Below are 20,644 nucleotides of genomic sequence, written 5' to 3'. Positions count from 1 at the left end.
CCTCAAGGTAACAAAGCAAACTAGGTTACAGCATAATGCTGTGTGCACTATATTGTGTTTCTTTAAAGTAGGTGTTTTGAAGGCTTTCTTTTGGGGGAGCCAGAAAACCAGGCTTTTGGGGTATCTTTAAGATACAGGGGAGATCTATTCCTTGCTTCAGCTTAAATGGTTTTTATACAAGGAGCAATAAAGCACTGTTGAATGAGCACTGAACCTACAGTAAGAAGGACCTGAATGGGAGTCCTGCTTCTAACACTCATTTGCTGTGCAACCTTGGGCAAATCACTCAACTTTCCAGAGCCTCAGTTTCTTTTTCTGTAGAATGGTAATAATGACAATATTTTCAATAGGCACTACCTTCTCAGCATTGCTGTAAGGAAAGTACTTTGCCATGAATTTTTAAAAAATAATAATAGCTGATACTTATATAGTGCCTACAATAAGTCAGACACTACACTAAGAACTTCACAAATATGATCTCCACTGATAAACTCAGTGCAGATTGAAACATAACTTCTTCACTTTCTTGCTTTTTACTGTATTTTTTGCAACATGGCTAATATAGAAATATGTTCTGCGTGACTTCACATGTAGAAATGATATGTCACTTATTTTCTCAAGGGGTGGGGACAGGGAAGGAAGGAGGGAAAGAATCTGGAACTCAACACTTTTTAAAGATGAATGTTAAAAATAAGTAATTAAAAAAATATCTTATTTGATCCTCACAACAACCTGGGGAGGTACGTTATGATCCCTGTTTTACAAATGAGGAAACTGAAGCAAAACTCTGAGAATTACACATAATGCCAAAATAACCGATCAGTTCTGCCAAATATTAAGCCAATGTGAAGAAAAACTAGTTATTATGTAGTGTCATGTAGACATGTCAATGGTCAATAACAGCCCATTAATATTTATTAAGCAGGGTTGGCTAAGTGGTACAGTGAATTGAGCACCAACTCTGGAGTCAGGAGGAGCTGAGTTCAAATCCGACCTCAGACACTCAACACAAAAAACTAGCCGTGTGACCTTGGGCAAATCACTTAACCCCAATTGCCCTGCCCTCCCCCTTCCAAAAAGCAAAAATATATATATAGAGAGAGGGCACCTACTATGTGCCAGGCATTTTCCTAAACACTGGAGAGACAGAAAGAGGCAAAAAACAGTCCTTGGCCTCAAGGAGCTCACAATCCAATGGAGGAAACAACAAGCAAACAGATATGTACAAACCACTATATGCAGGATAGAAAGGCAATAATTAACAGGGAAGGCAGTAGAATTAAGAGGGGCTGGGAAAGGCTGCCCATAGAAAATGGGTTTTTAACTGGGACTTAAAAGCAGCAAGGGAAGCCAGGAGGCAGAAATGAGGTGGGAGAGCAAGAAGGTCAGAGAAAATTCCCAGAACCATGAGATGCAGTGTCTTATAAGTGGAAAAGCAAGTGTCACTGGATGGCAGAGTAATGTGGCAGAGGACAAGTTGTAAAAAAACTAGAAGGCTCGAAGCAGGGAGGTTGGAGTGAGGGGAGTTGCTGGGTTATGAAGGGCTTTGAATGGCAGAGGTGTGAGGGAACAACTGGAGTTTACTAAAAAAGAGAGGAAAAATAGTCAGACCTGTGCTTTAGGAAAATAAATCACTTTGGCAGCTAAATGGAGAGTTGGTTGGAGTGGAAAGATACTTGACACAGGCTGACCCATCATCAGTCTATTACAAAAGTCCATTTTTTTGGTGAGAGGTGATGAGGGCCTACACCAAAGTGGGGGCAATGTCAAAGGAGACAAGAGATGTTGCAAAGATGAAATTAACAAACCTGACAACAGACTGGATATGGCGGGAGGGAGGAATCCAGTAGGTTGTGAACCTTAGGGACTGCAGGGATAGTGTTTTCCTTAACAGTAATAGAGAAAGTAGGAGGGAAGTGAGAATTTAGGGGGAAAGATAAATTCGATTTTGGACATGTTGAGTTTAAGACATCTACTGGACATCCAGTTCAAGATGTCTGTAAGGCATTTGGAGGTATGAAACTGGAGGTCAACAGAGAGTTTAGGGCAGGACAAGAAGATTTGAGAATGATCAGAATAGAGATGATAATCAAATCAATGGAAGCTGATGAGATCACCAAGTATGGTGTCATATAGACAACTTTTAGCTAAAAAGAAAATATAGCTTAATCAGGATTGGATAGTTCAAAGAGAGACATGCCTCTTTGAAGAGAAAATAATAACATTCCTGGGAAAGTTGTATGAACAGATGCAGAATGAAGTGAGAAGAACCAGAACAATTTTTATAATAACAACATGGTAAATACAAATAACTTTGAAAGACTTAAGATATTTGATCAATGCATTGACCAACCAATAATCCCATAGGACAATGGTAAAACATGCTACCCACCTGCTGAAAGGTGATGTACTCAAGATGCAGGACAAGACAGACGACAATAATCTTTTTTGGCACATTTGTTAAAATGATTTTTCTTTTTTTTCTTTTTAGTTGGCGGGAATAAGGGTTAGGGATAGGGTTGCCAAAAAAAGAAAAAGAAAAGAGAGTAACTGAAGCATTTTAAATGAACATAAAAGAACAAAAGGACTGCCAGAAAGAGTCATAGACAAGAAGAAAAGATCTGAATTTTTCTACTTTGAATTTATTATATATTTTAAAAGAAAAGCAAGCTATACAAAATAGAGGTTCATGGTTTATTTCTTTTTCTGTTCTAATATGTGTAACATAATGGTTCCAATTGGCTAACCCTGTAATTACAGAATGTCAAGCATGCTCCAGTCTCTCCAAGGCTTCTCTTACATGTCATCATGATTCTCCAGGAAGCAAGCTGATGTGGTCTATATATGCACCAGACTCCCAGTACATATGTATATGGAAATGCCCATTTTATTTCATGTATGTTAAGTTCAAAACAAAAAATAAAAATTTAGTGGAACACATAAGAATATTATAAAGGGACAAAAGGTCTGTTAAAAAAAAAACCATACCTATGCAGAAGCATTATTTGTGATTATAAAGAATTGTAAACAACCTAAGACATTTAGGTGAATACAATTAACAGTTGGTGAATAGCTTAATAAACTGGTATATCACAGTAAAAAGTAAATACAATTGTATTACCTCTGTTACTGTCCACCAAAGACTTGAACTTGTACTGTAACATATGAAAGAACACAAAACCAATTCACTGCAAGAAAGGGACAGTGCAATTTGCTGTTAAATATGTGCATTTATTTTTAAAATATTAGTTTCAAGTGTCCCTCGATGTGTTCCCTGTATTTTATGATGCTCATCCCAGAAGCCAAAATTACTAGGCAGAGCTCAAGCAACATAGCAAAACTAAATGGGGCATTGTACAACACGAATCGGTGGCTTTCTATGCCAAACACAGGATAAAGAGTTCATCACTAGAGGGCAGCTAGGTGGCGCAGTGAATAGAACACCAGCTTTGGAGTCAGGAGGACCTGAGTTTAAATCTGGGCCCAGACACTTAACACAAAAACTAGCCATGTGACCTTGGGCAAGTCACTTAACCCCAATTGCCCTACCTTTCCCCCTCCAAAAAGTTTAAAAAAATAAAAAAGAGCTCATCACTAATACAGGTGGCTATGTCAGATCAATGAAAAATATTTAAACAAATGTTGTTATGGCCTTCTTTTAGTTGATCAAGCTAAATATAATAGCATTCTACTATCCAAATCCAGACCCCAATTTAATGGCAAGATCATCAATTTCTCAACTGCCTCTCCTCTCCCACTATCATCTACTTTTAGCAAAAGGTTCGCAGGCATTTTAACTACTAGGCGGGTGCTAGATAAAAGAGATATTATTTGTAAAGCACTTTGGAAACCTTAAGGCACTATATAAATATTAGCTATTATTTAGCTACTGGTCACAATGTGAACTCAGAGACAGTTCGAATTCATAATATTAACAAAAGAAATTATTTTCTACATTGTTAAACAGATGGCCATTTATAAAAGAAAATAAGGAACAAGCCATTTTCTCTGAAACACCAAAACTGATGGTCCCTGGGGAAGGAGGGGGCAATTAAATAAATATAACCATACCATATCACTTGTATTTCATTCATCCACCTTTGAAATGAATGCATTGAATATAATCATATATTTCATTTTCCATTACAGTTTCCCTCAGTTTTTCCTGTCCTTATAGAGGAAATAAGGCATTTGTTAAGAACAGGTACTCTCTAGAATATAAAATAAATTTGCTTTTTTTTTGGTTACCTTTCAATTCTGCAAACTGGTGAGAGACCCGAGGCTGTAAGAATATTAATAAATAAAGGCCTAATCAAGCACATCTGCTCTCTGTGGATTTTTCCAAGGTACTTTTTATCTATGCAGTTGAGGGTGTGAGCATAATTATTCCTGTGCTTGCACATGTAAAAATACCTTGTACTTGACTAAGACTTTAAAATGCAGTTGGCCTCACTGAGGTATGTAGGCTAAAAGTACTGCTGACACCCGCAAAGCTCCCCTTATATACTCAGGGTATATACTTATGACTGTTGCCTGTCAATTGTTAAATTACCTTAAATTACCTTAATCAAATTACCTTAAAACTTAAAGAGATAACTTAGCTCAGACATTCCATCATTTCTGCAGTTTTAAGAGGCAGTAATAAGAGTTTTAAAACACAAGGAATAAGACCCCCACCCCACAGTCTATGGGGCTTTACTCAGACTAACAGAGTACCTGGCACAAGGTTGTGACATACAACTATAAACAATATTACAGTGCTTTATAGTCCCATGGGTCGCATGCAAAAGCTCTTTAGGAAATGCAATATAATAAAAAGAGGTGGGCAGCCCATATAAGGAAAGCAAAGGGTGACAGATGACAGGCTGAGGGCTGCACTGCTACTTGAAGAATGATGAAAGACCCAGAGGAAGGGAGGGCTCCAATGTGTTTGAGAGATCCCTTGGAAGATCTGTGGATTATTATTTGCCCAAGATGAGATGGTGGGCATGAGCTGGCAATCATTCAAGTAGTGAAGGATTCAGGTGACAAAGCACTTTTCCATACAAAATGTAATTTGATCTCCACAATAACCTATATGGGAAGTTGTACAAATAATGTCACTTATTTACACAGGAGGAAACTGATGTCCAGTGAAATGAAATTATACTGTCTGGCATTGAAGGTCTTCCATATTATGACTTCAATCTAGCCTCTCAGCCTTATTCCTCAGTATGTTCTAACCCAGGGGTGGAGAACCTGCGACCTTGAGGTCCCAAGTGTGGCCCTTTGAATCCAAGTGGATTTGGTCAAAGGGCTGTACTTTAGGGTCTAGGTTAAGGACCACAATTGAGGACCTAGAGAGCTACATGTGGCCTTGATGCCACAGGTTCCCTACTCCTGTTTAACCAAAGTGGACTATGTTCAGTGAAGAAGAATCCCTTAAATTTGGATAGCACTTTACAATTTACATAATTCTTTCCTGTCCATTATCTTGGTGTAGTTCCATAAAAATCATGAGGGATTGGAATTAGGCTGAACAGATGTTATTCTTTCCTTTTTACTAAAGTGGAACTGAAAAGTATGAGAAGATTGGTGACTTGCCTGAGGGCACAGAGCAAGTAAGTGATGGAACCCAGGCACATTCTACTAATAGTCATTCATTTTTCGACAGTTATTTACAAAGTACCTTCTTCACAATAATTCTCTGGAACAGGTTATTATCTACATTTTCCAGATGCGCAAGCTGAAGTTCAGCAGAGACCTGCCCAAGATCATCCAGCTATCAAGAGGCCAGAACACAGGATTCAAACATTGGCCTTCTGTACTCAAATCCTGTGTTCTTCCCTCAAATACCAAAGCTGCATCTCACAACTATGCCAGCTTCAAGTGCAACAAAAATAATCTACTAGGTAGAGATTCAGGCTCTGAACAAAAAGAATGATTACATTTCCAAATGCTATTGTACAGAATAATAAGAAAGTATTAGAGATGGGATCATCAAGGGCTAACCTAGAAGATAAATAACTGAAATTGTAAGAGCCTAGAAAAATTTACAAAAAGTCTTTTGTGATTTTTTTCTTAATAAAAACACTGGAAAACCTGTTTAGAGAGCCATGAGAAAAGTTTGTGCCCACAAAATGGGACCCTATCCCTTGCCTCCTAATATCACTCTGAACTGTTCCTTAACTACAGTCAGACATTCCTATCATTCCCAAAGACCCATTTCACTAGTCTAAAACAAAGAAAATTGATTACTCTCATTTTGTTGATATATATATATATATATATATATAAATATTTTCCCAAGAGAATATTTTATTTTTCCAATTACATGTAAAAACAATTTTTAACATTCTTTTTTTTAAATTTGAGTTCCAAATTCTTTCCCTTCCTCCTTATCCTCCCACATCCCTGAGCTGATAAGCAATTTGATATAGGTTATACATGTATAATCATGCAAAACATATGATATATACAAATATCTGAGAAAAACATCCTTCTGTTTCATTCACTAACTTCTTTTCTTTTTCCCCTAAACATGAGCATTCACAAAGGCTCAATCTTTCAGTCCCTCTTATACTCTCTGCTTTAGAAATCTCACCTACTTTGCTTTCAACATGCAAATAACTCCCAAATCTCCATCTTTAACTCTGCCCTTTCTTTAGTCCCACATCTTCAACTGCCAGATGTATATCTTCTCTCTTGAAAGACCTATCAACTCAAACTCAAAAAGGCTAAAAATTAATTTCTTAGCCACCCAAACCCCAAAACTATCCCTCCCTTCTAAGTCCCTCATTTCTATAAGACTATCATTCTTCTCCTAGTCAGGTTTGAAATCTCAAAGATATATTTGTTGTGAAAGCCATTTTAAAGTATTTTAAGATAGGTGAGTAGGTGAGAAAAATAGAGAACATTGGGTTTGGTATGGCTAACTTACACTCTTTTTTGAGTGGGTGTCCAAATGTTCTAGGGTCTGATGATTAAACTCAGGAGATTGATGGAGGCTACGGAAAAAAGGACTAGGTTACTATGGCAGGATTAAGAGGAAAGAGATGGGAAAAAAGGAATGAACGTGGTGAAAAGAGGATGGCAAATTAGGAGAGGCCCAGGGTCAGAGAGTAATTAGATTGAGTCTAAAAAAAGATATAGGGTCGTATTTTTAAATGAAAATCATAATCAACAACTTTAGCCTTGTACTTCAGTTCTACTGTGTGCTTGAAGATATCCCTTTCCTTAGGTGCATTGTTACTATGACAATCTAAGACACGGAAAGGACAAAATCCTATGTTTACAGATGGAGGGGACCTTAGAGAATTCATAAAATTCAACTCTTTAATGTTACTGAAGAGTAAAGTGAGGTTTAGAAATGTTAAGGTACTTATCCAGGGTCATAGAGGTGATAAGCAACAGAACTGGGATTTGAATCCAAGTATTCTGCTGCCAAATTGAATACTCTTTCCAGTGTAACATGCTTTGTCACCAAACTATGTTGCAAACCTAATTCAGCCTAATATTTCCATTTCTTATCTGATCATGTAATCTCTTAGAAAGTGTGCTGGATTCACCTATATTATATGATGTGAAGCCATATGCACTCAAAGGATAGCTAAGTGTTTTTTAGAGAAGCATTATGAAACCACTTTAAATCTGTTGTTAAAAAAACTCAATCAAAGCTAATTCAAATTATTCTCTCATTCAAGGATATAGGCTCATTCACAAAACTGTCTCTGAAGAACCCATTTAATGGGACAGTTTATAAAAGTATCTAAAAGCTGTTAGGGTAGCTTAATTGAAAGTCTATTTTTTTCAATAAGTACTGTATACAAATTCAGTCAGCAGATTCCCTACTTGAAAGAAAGTAAAAATAGTTTACTACTCTAAAAGAGACAAATGGAAAGTTACCTCCTTCAATCTGGAAAAACCTAGTCAGAAGGATTTTTATGTTCTGGGCATAAATACACCTTACTTTCTTTCATATTGCCTAAATTTTCTCCAGCTCTATGTGAAGAAAGGGCAGGGGGAACCTAGGACAAAGAACAAGAGAAAAGATGACAGGACTTTGTTGGATTTTGGAGCTACCACCCCCAACTCAGTGGTTTGTCTTCTGGTGAGAGCATATGCCAGAGGACTCATACCATAAGGGTGGTCAAAGCTGCCAGCAACTGTGAAATAAGCAAGTCTGGAGGGAAGGATTACAGGCCAAAGTGGCTAAGAAAGCCAGTTCCAGGCCTGGAAAGCTTTGAATGGCACACAGGAAAAAGCAGTCCAGGATACTAGGACATAAAGTCAGCAAAAAACAAGTTGAGCACAAAATGCTAGGAAGGACTTTGGATTACAATTTAAGATTCCAAGAGAGTTGAAAAAGCCCATATATGAAAAGTTACATTTTACCTAGATGTTTACTCTTTTTGAAAAGCTCTCTCTAAAGGAATTTGTATTGGCTGGTATGGAGTCCAGCTAGTTGAATTAAATTTTTATTACCAAAAATGTGTAGTGGAAAACTAATGGCTATAAATTTAAAGTTTGATCAGAAAGCTGAGACCAAGATTCACATCATCAGTACAATTAATTGACAGAAGTATTATCACCATCTTGTAGCCATACTCCCAAATTGCAAGCTCAGTTTTTGATGGGGGTTGGGGGGGAGGAGTGCAATGAAACAACAAACCTAAATTTATAGTGATTGCAAATAGCAAAGCCAAAAGAATTTATGGAGCAATGATTTTTTTTAACTAATCAGGATTTTAAAAAATCTTTGTTACTAGGGATGACTGGGGGTGGAGGAGGGGAGAGGAGAGAAGGAGGTATACAGTGGGCAATGGAAGTAATGTAAAAACAAAAGACGTCAACAAAATTTATTTTTAAAACTATCAGAAAAGCATTTCATTAATTAGTATTTTTTTATAATAGAAGGAGATAACCCTGAAATTTTTCTGGTCCAGGAGTGGGGAACCTGTGGCCTCGAGGCCACAGGTTCTCCACCACTGGCTCTGGTTCAATTAGAAAATGATCATATTATCAATACCAACAAACTAAGTGTACAGGACTCTGCATGCAATAGGTGCTTAAAAAATGCTGAATAAATAAATGAATTTACGTTTTATTTACACCTAGCATATCACAGCCTTAAGAAATTTAGCAATATTGGTCAAAATGCCCAATCAAATGTCCACACAAAAACTCACTAAACATAGTTTACATGATTCAGTCCTAAACTTGTTTTGAATTACAAAGAATAGTTATTTTTCACTCATAATGTTGTATTATGTAGTTTGGGGGTTGTTGAAAAGCATTCTCATCATTTGAATCCTCATTGCAAGAAGACTTGCCCCTTTAATTCTGCCCAAATAAAATAATGCCATTTCCAATATTAAATAGCACCTTTTTTTTCAGATCAAAACTTAAATATCTTTCTACATTAATTTCAGAAATGAATGCATATAATTCCAGAATGAAAAACTTTTTATTCATAATTACAAAATTCTAAGCACAAAAATACTGACATTTATTCTTGGGTTTCTTTTAAAAGTCTCAAAATTGCCATCATTGATGATAACAACTGTCATCAAACATCAACATTTTCCCTCCACTTTCGATAAGGCAATTACTCAGAATAGATATTCTTAAAGCCTTACTAATAGTCAATTGTCTGCATTAAAATTTCATGAAAATTATTGCATGTTTTATTACACCAAAGTATTGTGGGTTTAACTGCAGTTCTAAAAATACCTCACTGAAAAATAGAAGCCGCCTAGGCTAGGATAGACCAACGGTGACCTCTGCTGGATATACAATAGAAAAAAATTCTGTCGACCAATCAACCACTTGAAATAAACTCCAGACCACTCCACATCCATTTTCAGGGGCAGCCAATCTGGACTAACTGTCCGATCAAATCTAAAACTAGTCAGTTCAGTCTAGGAAAACAAAATATCTGACTAAGGCCAGAGTGTGACCCTAGCCTCATCTTCATTGGCAGCTCCCAGTGAGCTGCTACTTACCAATCCAAGTGTCCAGGGTTAAAACAGTAAGTTCTTCTCTTTCTCTACAGCTCTACTTCCACCAAACTGCTTCACCTCACTGGGCCAATGTCTTGGAATCATCTCTAAGCAGCATTCAAATGTCACAAGGTCTTTGAGCCTCTTTGCTATGCCTCCACTGAAAAGTTGGCAAAATCGCACCTCCCCAGTTTGTTCCCAAGCTGGTGGAAGAGAGAGGGCACTGTTATTGGAATCAGGATGGTATGATGTGGGATGATGAAAGAGAAGGACTCATAACGGCAATGGGAATGCCACTGTAGATGCCCCACAAGAGCATAACCCCTGAAGCATTTTATCTATACCCCATTTCAGCACTGGTGGGTTACAGGGACAGACAAACTCAGTAAAGATTATGATCCTGGGTAAGCAGCTATAGCTGAATCTGTGGAGAGTACATCCTGCTGTCCCACTTGCCCACATTGCTTTAACACAGAAAGGCACCCCAGATTTCTGAAGTGTTGTCTGAACCAGCCACAAATCAACTGCATGTTATACAGTTCTAGTTTTACAAGAAGCCAGGCTATCTGAGATCAAATACTGACTTCCTGGATGACCAGGACTCAATCCTTTGCTGGAGATAGGGATTGGGGGTGGGGGAGCAGAAGAAGAGATGCCTATCTAAATGGTTTTTCTACTTAGGGAGTTGGATCAAAGACTGAAAAAAAAAATAACAGTTTAGTGATACCTATTAATAATGTACTGGTATTCACAGGGCTGCTCTGAAAGTTTTGAATTCAGCTCCTATCACTGATACATGCAAGCTATGTGATCATGTCACTTAAACTCATAAAGTAACTCTCTGAAACTAAAAGTTACAGTCAAATTCTTCCTCTGCAGCCATCAGTGCAGGGAATTTCAACACTGTGAGTCACAGCATCAATGCAAAGACAAGTCTTGGTAAAAAAAATTAGTTCTTTGAACAGTTTGACGAAATACTTTGAATAAAGCAATAGTGGTGGTAGAGACTATTCAATGAGGCACAGCTCAAAGGGATGAAATGGAAGCAGCAAGTAGGCAGGGGTTAATGAGTTACATGATTTGACTGGTAAAGACACTGAAAGAGAGATAAGAGAATAGAGCACCACCCAAAGGGGAGACTTGGCAACCAAATGTCCTAAGATCCTGACAGACAGACCCCAAAACTAGATTATTCAATAAGCAATAAATCAACAGATTGTGTCATGCCTGGGAAATCAGCATCACCCAATTTTCTGTGCTGAAACCAAGTTTTATTCTAATCAATTAACCATTTTTGAGCCATTTGGGTATATTTTAGTCTTGTCTAGAAGTAAGGAAATATGTAAAGCTGCCCTTACTTTTTTTCAGACCTCTTGGTTAGGGAAAATTGGGTAAAGTCCTATATGAGGATCTGCCATGTAGAAAAATATTTTTGGACTCATTTCATGGACTTGTGGAATGCTATGTCTTTTCTATCTATTTGCCATATGCATATAATATAGCTGCTATGGCTTAGAGAGAGTTTAAATCATCATTTATGAACTTTAACATTAGAGACACTTCATAGAAATGACCAAATCCAATTATTTTTGAACAAGTTGGCTCAATTTTAACTTAGAAGGAGGTTGGTAGTTAAGTTCCACAGGCACCTGTCCTTGGCTCTATTCTGCTAAATGGGACAGGAAAGTAAGTGGCAGAGAGAAGAGGGCAGAGGATTCCAGGCATGGAGTACAGTCAATGCAAAGATAGAAAGATGGGAAATGGAGTATGGTGCTTGAGCAACTTCAAGTAGGCTATCATTGCTGTATCTTTCTTACAGTGTGTGAAGGACAGTAAAATATAAGAAGGTGTGATAGTGATGGCAATTAAAGATTCCCCTGTATTGGCTTGGTTTTCAAACTGATTGTGTTAAAACCTAGAGCTTGTTAATCCCACCTGTGGGATGGACTTGTTGATGTGAAAAGAAAGTCCTGAACTGGGAGGAGCTGGTGACGTAGATTTGGAGAGACAGGAGAGAGAGGCAGAAGGACTTTTTGGAAGCAGCACCCACATGGAGGCAGAGAGAGAGAGACTGAGAGAATTGCTGGGGGCCACTTTGAATTGCCCTGGACAAAAAGGGGTCACAGGGTGTTGCCTAGGTGGAGTGTGGGATAGGGAGAAGGGACAGATCTCAAGGGTGGGAAAGGACAAATTACAACTTCACAGACTGGTTTTACAAGTTGGTTTGACCTAGACCCCAGGTACCCCATCAGCTTGATCATTTGGCTCAGTATTCTTGAGTCTGGGCTTGACCCTGACACCCCTATCAGAGGGGCCCAGCAGGAATTACTAGAGCCCTTTTGAGACCTGCCCCGGAGCTGCCAAGGACTGAGGAGACATGGCTGTTTTGCTGGTACTTTGTCTGTCTGTTTTGATGTTGTTTTGCCAGATTTGTCCACTGGTGAAAGACATTCCTGTTGTTGAAGAAGTCCTGGAACCTGGCTGTTGGTTCAGAGCTCCTGAGACTGTCCTGCAGACAAAGAGTGAATACTGTCCACTGGTGAAGGACAGTGCTGTTGTTTTAGGGGTCTGGGAACCTTTCTGTTGGTTCAGGACTTTCTTTTCACATCAACAAGTCCATCCCACACAGGTGGGATTAACAAGCTCTGGGTTTTAACACAATCAGTTTGAAAACCAAGCCAATACAGGGGAATCTTTAATTGCCATTACTATCACAGAAGGCTAAAAAAGCAGGAAGCAGTCAAGCTATGAAGATTTTTAAATGTCAAACTGAGGAGTTTATATTTTATCCTGGAAGTAAAAGGAACCAAAGGAGTACACCGAGATGGGATGACAGGGCAGGTGACATACTAGAATAACAGGCCAAATTTCATCAGATGAAATTTCACAGAGATAGATGTAATGCCTACACTTAGATTCACCAAAAATAAAAGCAAAAAAAAATAAATCAATTACCTAAGTACAAAATGTGGGAGAAACATCTAGACAACAGGTCATACAAAAAAAAGTGTGAGGGGGTCAAAGAGGACTTCAAGTTCAACATATGTAAACAAGATGATGTGGAGGCCAAAAAGTGAATTACATCTTAAGACATATTAATAAAAGCAAGACAAATTAATAAAACCAAAACAAAGAATGTTATGATTCTCCAGTATCATGCCCTGGACAAAACACATTTGAAGTACAATGATCAGTTCTGGAGACAATATGACTCCATGAATCCAATATGAGGACAATGGGATATCATATCATATGAAGACCAGCTGAAGAAATGCAGGTCATTTTACCTTCAGGATAGAAGAATTAATGGGACACATGACAGCTATTTTTAAATATCTGAAGGGTTATCAGGCAATCAGATTTTTTCTGCTTGGTTCCAGAAAGCAAAACTAGGAACAATGAGTAGAAATTGCAGATTTAGAAAAAGCAGATAGTGATGCAATACAAGGAAAACCTTTTACAATCCATATAAACTCAGAAGTCCCAATCCCAATTCCCTCTTTCATAATAAGTCTCAGGTCCTGGAGCAAAGCTACCTTTCCCCCCTCTAGGGGCACCCATGAGGAATCAGGTATGATTCTCTAATGCCATCCCCTTGAACCCCCACTGGTCTGTTTCTGTGTCGACTGTTAGTTGAGAACATTATAGTGGGCTAGCCTTAAGTAGTTTTTAGATAAGAGTTGTTATTAAGGTGAATAAAAATAGCACAAAATTCCCCAAAGATCTATGGTACACTCATCCAGAAATACAAATTCCAGGAAAAAGTGGGCATAAGCCTAGAGAATACATGTGGCAAAGGGAAAACACATCTCCTGGTTGCTAAAAATAGTTTTCTCCTATTCATGGTAAGGTCAAGAAGTTCCCTTTAGGCATGGTATAGTTTCTTTGCAAGGTTCCTTGTAGAGCCATTGTAATGGCAAGCAAAGAAGTACTCAGCATCTTGTTTCAGCTACTTAAGCTACTTATTTAGCACCTTGTTTGAGACCCTTGTGATTTGAAGGCAGAAGGAACTTGCTGAGGCAACAGGAAGGGTGGGACACAAAGAAGAACCACCATATATAAGGAGGAGCCCAAGCTGGGACAGAGAAGAACTAGGAGAAACCATGGCTGTGGTGCCAGTACTTTATCTGTCTGTTTTGATGTTACTTTGTCAGATCTGTCTGCTCATGGAGGACATTGCTATTGTTACAGAAGCCCTGGGACCTTACTGCTGATTCAGAAACCCTGAAAGAGGACTTTCTTCTTGTCTGTTCACAGAAATCCTGGAGGATGGTTTTACTGATCTTTTCAGAGGTCCTGGGACTATAATGATGATTTGTATTGATTTCTGAGACCTTGTTTGTGGGTCTATGTTGATTTCACAAGCAGAAAGTGAATTGATGATGGTGCCAACAATGTGCATGAATGTTATTGCAGCTCTGTTAAACTTTGCCTTCCCAGAAATAGAAACTGTGAAGGACTTGAGTGTAGCAGCAAGCACCCCGGGCGTCCTCAGGGTTTGCCACCAATACAGGTTCTTGGATCTGCTTTGTTAAAGGAAAGCAACTCAAAATGGGTTAACAAGCTTACTTTTATCAGTCAGACATATATCGTTTACCTTGTTCAGGGGAAAAAGGTCAGCACCCTCAAAGTATACAGGCATAATTATCAAGACAGAAACATCAAGTAGACAGATTTCCAAACTGTCCAACCATTACATCCATACCCAGTCAACATCTGGGTTTCCACATTCTGGGTTTTTCAAAGCCGGGGGACTCTCAACAACGGCTTCCCAGAATTCAGATCAAATTACAGAACACTTCTCAAAGTGAGTCCCAAAACAAAGCTACACATCAGGGCTTATATAGCCTTCTCCTGGCTCAGAGAATGTAACAACCTTATTGACCCACTGGCCAATCAAGAAGTATCTACTGAAAAACAAGCCTCCCTCCCCAGGCTTCTGGTGCACCTTAGCCTAGGGGCAGGGAAGATCTTTAAAATTTACATTCGCATTACATTGAGGTAGACTGGACACTGTGAGCTTCAATACTGAATGGGAACTGGACAAGGAGCTGAGAGCTGCTGGCCTATCAATTCAGGTGACAGTTGGGTAGATCCAGGGAGCTAGACCCATGGAAGAAGAATCATGGAATTCAGGAGTCAGCCTCAAGCCAAGATGAAAAGACCTCTCCTTGGGTACTTAGTGCTGATTGACAAGATGATGATTTACTGTGATCTAGGGGTAGGGGAACTTTGTACTTTAAATTTTGTACCCTTTAAGGATGATTGAGTTAAGGATAATTGGAAACTAATCTCCAATCAATAAGGAAGAAGACTTTTTGACTGAGATATTAAGACAATGTGACCTAGGGGTAGGAAACCTTTGACTTTTGTACTTTGTGTCCCTTAAGGAGGATTGCTCCTTAAGGATGATTGAGTTAAGGACATACTGAATGATATCTTTTGTTTAAAACTATGTGGCCACTTTAGTGATAAGTTGTTATATCATTGTGAATGCTTTGGTTTCTTTGAATGTTTTGCTTTAGTTTACTGCTTAATAAATAGAGAGTTCACTATACTATGTGATCATAAAGCTATTCACAGCAGCAATCCTCTGGAGAGCTGCTTGTGCTTGGCTTTACAGCCACAAATCTACAATCAATCAATCATTGACTCCAAATGCAGACACTATCATCAGTTAATCTAGAGATATCAATAGGATAATAATGGGAAGCTCAACATCCTCTGGACCTTTTGAAGCTCACAAAGTTCCCCTCTAATGAAACAGGGAGGAGGGGCAAAAGACCTAAGCCAAAGTCTCTTCTTCCCCTTTCGAAGGCTTCTCCTCAAGGATTTTATTGGAATACCACACTTATTCCAACCTGTCAAAGGACCCCAGTTATAAATTTGCTTGATAATTTAACAAATGTAACCAACTTTTATCAGTCTGTCCAAATTCAATTCCTGTATAGCATCATTCCAGTTGCAGAGTCTAAAGTGTTCTGCAGTCTAAAGCAGATATTCTTAACATTTGGGGGATTACAAACCCTTTTGGCAGTTTGGTAAAGTCCATAGACCCATCTCAGAATGCTTTTAAGTCACTGAAGAAAATGTTAGATTTCAATTGGAAGCTACCAAAAATAAAGATACAACCTTTTTCCCATTCAAATTCACAGATCTCCGCCTCCCCAACTCCAAGGGATCCACAAACCCCAGGTTAAGAAGTCCAAGTCTAAAGCCTACAGTTGAGATTGAGTAGGCATCTCATCACTTATTTTAAGGGGGGTATGTGGTAAGTTGACTGACTATGTAAATCAACCCTACCCTCATACTTCCTTAGAATTTGAAGTTATATATTTACACTTATATGTGTTATATATATATATACATATATATGTATGTGTATGTATATATATATATGTGTGTGTGTGTGTGTGTGTGTGTGTGTGTGTGTGTGTGTGTGTGTGTTAGAGCACATCAAAAGTGGAATGAGCAGCCTCAGGAGCTAAGGAGGTCTCCATCACTGGAGATCTTCAAGTGCAAGGTGTTTGGCCATTATTTAGGGATGCTGTAGTAGGTGGTTCTTGTTCAAATATGGATGAGGCTAGATCAACTCAAAGGTCTCTTCCAGCTCTGGGATTTCTATTTTAGACTCAGGAGACATTTATTAAGCTCCAACTCATTCTGTGCTAGAAACTAGAGGAGCATGAGAAAAACAAAACAAAGTCCCTCACCTCAAAAAACTTACATTAAACTGAGGTGACAGAACATGCATATAACTAAGTAAATGCAAAGTAATTTCAGGAGGGAGAGAACACAGGGAGAGACTTCCCATAGGAGGTGGTACCTACACTAAGTTTTGAAAGAAGCCAAGGATTCTAAAAGGAAGAGGTGAGTTGGGAGTATGTTCTGGGTATAGAGGACAGTGAAAGTAGGAAGAGAGAAAGATGTACCTCAAGTTTGGGAAAGTAGAGGCCAGTTTGGTTGGAGAAAACATGAAATAAATCTGGAAAGGGAGGCAGGAGACAGACTATAAAGGGCTGAGGAGTCTGTGTTTTATCCAAGAAGCAAGAGGGAGCTTCTAAGAAAGTTTCTGAGTAGATGACTGGCATGATCAGATTTGTTTCAGGAACATTAAATTGGCAACTGTGTAGAGGATAAAGTAAAGACAATGGATACTAGAAACAAGGAGACCAATTAGGAGACTAAACCCACTATTCCAGGGAGAGAAATCATGAGGACCTGAACTAAAATAGTGGTTGTATAACTAGAAAGAAAGGGATGGATACAAGATAGGGTGCAAAGACAGAATCATCAAGACATAGCAAATAAGTAGCTATGGGGGTGGGATTAAAAGAGAGGGAAGAGTCAAAGATAATTCTGGGTAACTGGGATCTAAATAGGGAAGTTAGGAGGGAGAATGAGTTTGGGAGGAAATATGAATTGTATTTTCTTCATGTGTGAGTTTGAGATAACCATTAGAAACCTATGTGGAAATCACATCAGGAAATCGACAATGTAGAACTAGAGCTCATAAATTCCCCTAACTTTACTATTTATGGGCTAAAGAGGTCACTAATTCCTTTTTCATTCTGAAGGGGGAGATGTTGGGGAGGATGGAAATATGCCCTTTTTGATGTCATCTTGTTCTTCTACGTAGCTTTTTCCCTAAAATGCACTACAATAATAAATAGAGGGTGATTTCTCCATGTTTCTCACAAAATATCTAATCCTTGGGGGACTGTAGGCATAAACTAGTATGATACAATCTATGGATTGGAATTTTGAGAAATGCCATCCTAGAATAACAGACAACAGCATGTCCGTTCATCTTTTGAATTTGTCAAAATAAACCAAAAGAAGCTAGTGTGCAATGGATTGTAGAAGTTCACCTCACAAAATCCCTGAAGACTATCTTGCTTCAGGAGTCTTAAAAGGTTTGTCTTCTGATCTTTGGGTATTTTACAGACTTCATAAATTATTAACAGCCTAGCATATAGGCAGAGGCCACTGTGGATTTCTGCTAGCATAATTACTCTTTTTAAGAGGTTATGTGAACACAAAGTAGCTGTTACTTAAATTATATTGTCTATATTTTTTCATCATGAAGCTATTGGTAGAATATTCGTGAAAAGGGAAAAAATTCACATAGATTTTTAGGGACTTATTATAGAAAAGTGAGGAAAATAATGAAATGGAAACACCTTCTGTCAATATGGTAAAACTTCATTAATTGTCCCTGGAGAGGCTTGACTTAGTGAAGAGTCTGAGTCAAGTCAATGTTCACACAGGCATCCTAGTGGAGTACAGCTGAGAGGAACTGGGAAAGCCTTCAACCTCAAATACAACCTTGGCTTTTTTTAAGGATCACATAAGATAACACGAGAAAGCTCTTTCATGTGAAAGCTGCTAAAAGCTGACAAGCCTGCACAAATGTCAAGTATGATTTTCATTATTATTATTATTCCTTTCAAGTACATACTGGGACTCTGATCACAAGGGGAGAGGAGAAGTCAAAAAATATTTTTATCTTCTAGAATCTTGGCCTTGCCGAGATGGATTCCCACTGTTTGTAATCATTTGTTAAAAATCTCTCTGCATAAGCACTAAGACAAATGCTATAGCAACTTAAGAAGTGAATCAGCGTTCATGTTTGCACTATTTGCTCAGAAAACCCTTTTTTCATAGGTAGTAAAATATTTCCCTACTCTGAAGTTGTCCTTTTGAAAGTTGCCTCACTGGGTTTCAAGATGGAAAGGACTTAAGAAGTCATAGGATCATAGATTTTGAGCTGAAAGGGACCTAAAAGTCATCTTGTCCTAACCCTTAATGAAATGATAAGAACTGCCAACTTTAAAGCACTATATAAATGTTGGCTAAGTGCTTTATATAAATTATCCTATTCAATTCTCAGAACAACATTATTACCCCTATTTTACACAGCATGTGTATGATGTAAGATTCAAACCCAGGTCTTTCTGACTCCAACACCAGCACAATATCCACTGCTAACAATGCCCTGTACAGAAAAAGAAACTAAGGCCTAGAGCAGGGGTAGGGAACCTGCATCCTTTTTTTAAGCAATCAGGGTTAAGTAACTTGCTCAAGGTTACACAGCCAGTTATTTCTGGGTGTGTTGCTAAATATCTGAGCCCCGATTTGATCCCCAGGCCATCCTGACACTGGAGCCCGTGCTCTTACTCGCTGAGCCACCTGGACACCCCTGGGAACCTGCATCCTTGAGGCCATATGTGGCCCTCCAGGTCCTCAAGTGTGTGTCTTAGACTGAATCTACACTTCAAAAAACAAATCCCCTCAGTAAAAGGATTTGTTCTGTAAAACTTGGAAGTCAAAAGACCGCACCCAAGGACCTAGCAGGACATATGTGCCCTTGAGACCACAGGTTCCTAACCTCTAGCCTAGATCAAGGACTCATGCAAGGACATACAAGTAGTAAGAGACAGGGCTGGTATTTGAACTCAGGTCACAGAATCATAGCCCTGTCTCCTTTCCCAATCTTAAACCAAACACTTGTACCATGTTCAGTTCTAACTGTTGTTTCTTGGTCCACATACAGGTTCCTCAGGAAATGATGATCTAGTCCTCCCATCTCTTTGATGATTAGCCACAATTTGTTGTGATTCACACAATCAAAGGCTTTAGTGTAGTCAATGAGGCAGAAATAGATGTGTTGTTTTTTTTCTGCAACTCCCTTGCTTTCTCCATAATCCAGGGAATGTTGGCAATTTGGTCTCTAGTTCCTCTGCTTCTTCAAATCCAGCCTACAATTCTGGTAATTTTTAGTTCACATTCTGCTGAAGCCTACATTGCAGAGTCTTAAGCATAACCTTGCTGATGTGTGAAATGAGTGCAATTGTTCAGTAACTTGAACATGCCCTGGCATTGCCTTCTTTAGGACTTCGATGTAAACTGATCTTTTTCCAATCCAGTGGCCACTGTTAAGTTTTCCAAATTGACTGGACTTAAGTACAGAATCTTCTTTAACAGCATCATCTTTTAAGATTTTAAATAGCTCAGCTGGAATTCCATCACCTCCACTAGCCTTACTGTTAGCAATGCATCCTAAGGTCCATTTGACTTCAATCTTCAGGATGTATGGCTCTAGATCTGTAACCACATCATTATGGTTATCAGTGATGTTAAGATCTTTCTTGTATAGTTCTTTTATATATTCTGGCCACCTCTTCTTAATCTCTTCTACTTCTTCTTCTACCATTTTTTATCATGTTCATTTTGCATGAAACATTCCCTTGATGGCTCTAATTTTTTTTAAGAGATCTGTCTTTCTTATTCTATCGCTTAGAAATATTTATTTATTTGTGAATTATTTATTTAATTTATATGCAGAGTAAATCATGTGAAATGCCAGGCTGGACAAATCAAAAGCCAGAATTGAGGTTGCCAGGAGAAACATCAACCATCTCAGATATGCAGATGATACCATTCTGATGGAATAAAGTAAATAATTAAGAAGCCTCTTGATAAAGATGAAAGAGAAGAGTTTAAATGCTAGCTTTAAGCTTAACATAAAAAAACTAAGATCATAGCAACTGGGTCCATCACTTCTCAGCAAATAGAGGGAGAAGAAATGGAAGAATTGTCAGATTTTATATTCTTCGTCTCAAAGATCACTGTAGGTGATGACTGCACCATAAAATTAAAAG

At 38.4% G+C, this 20,644-nt stretch overlaps 1 protein-coding gene across 1 annotated transcript in view; it reads right to left on the bottom strand.

Moving 5' to 3' along the window:
* Window positions 1-20,196, bottom strand: part of LOC138150581 (estrogen receptor beta-like) — a 140,683-nt gene extending 120,487 nt beyond the window's left edge. Inside the window, exon 1 of the mRNA XM_069074001.1 lies at window positions 19,808-20,196. Coding sequence (XP_068930102.1) covers window positions 19,808-20,196 — 389 coding nt within the window. The remainder of the gene's footprint in view (window positions 1-19,807) is intronic.
* Window positions 20,197-20,644: the final 448 nt, after the last annotated feature.

Source organism: Petaurus breviceps, unplaced genomic scaffold (genome assembly GCF_028583685.1).
Source record: "Petaurus breviceps papuanus isolate PSGF00001 unplaced genomic scaffold, PetGlider_PUasm1.0 90881, whole genome shotgun sequence".
In the NCBI taxonomy this organism is placed as follows: Eukaryota; Metazoa; Chordata; class Mammalia; order Diprotodontia; family Petauridae; genus Petaurus; species Petaurus breviceps.
Note: the sequence above shows the minus strand (reverse complement) of the source record. Positions and strands in the feature narration are given on the sequence as shown.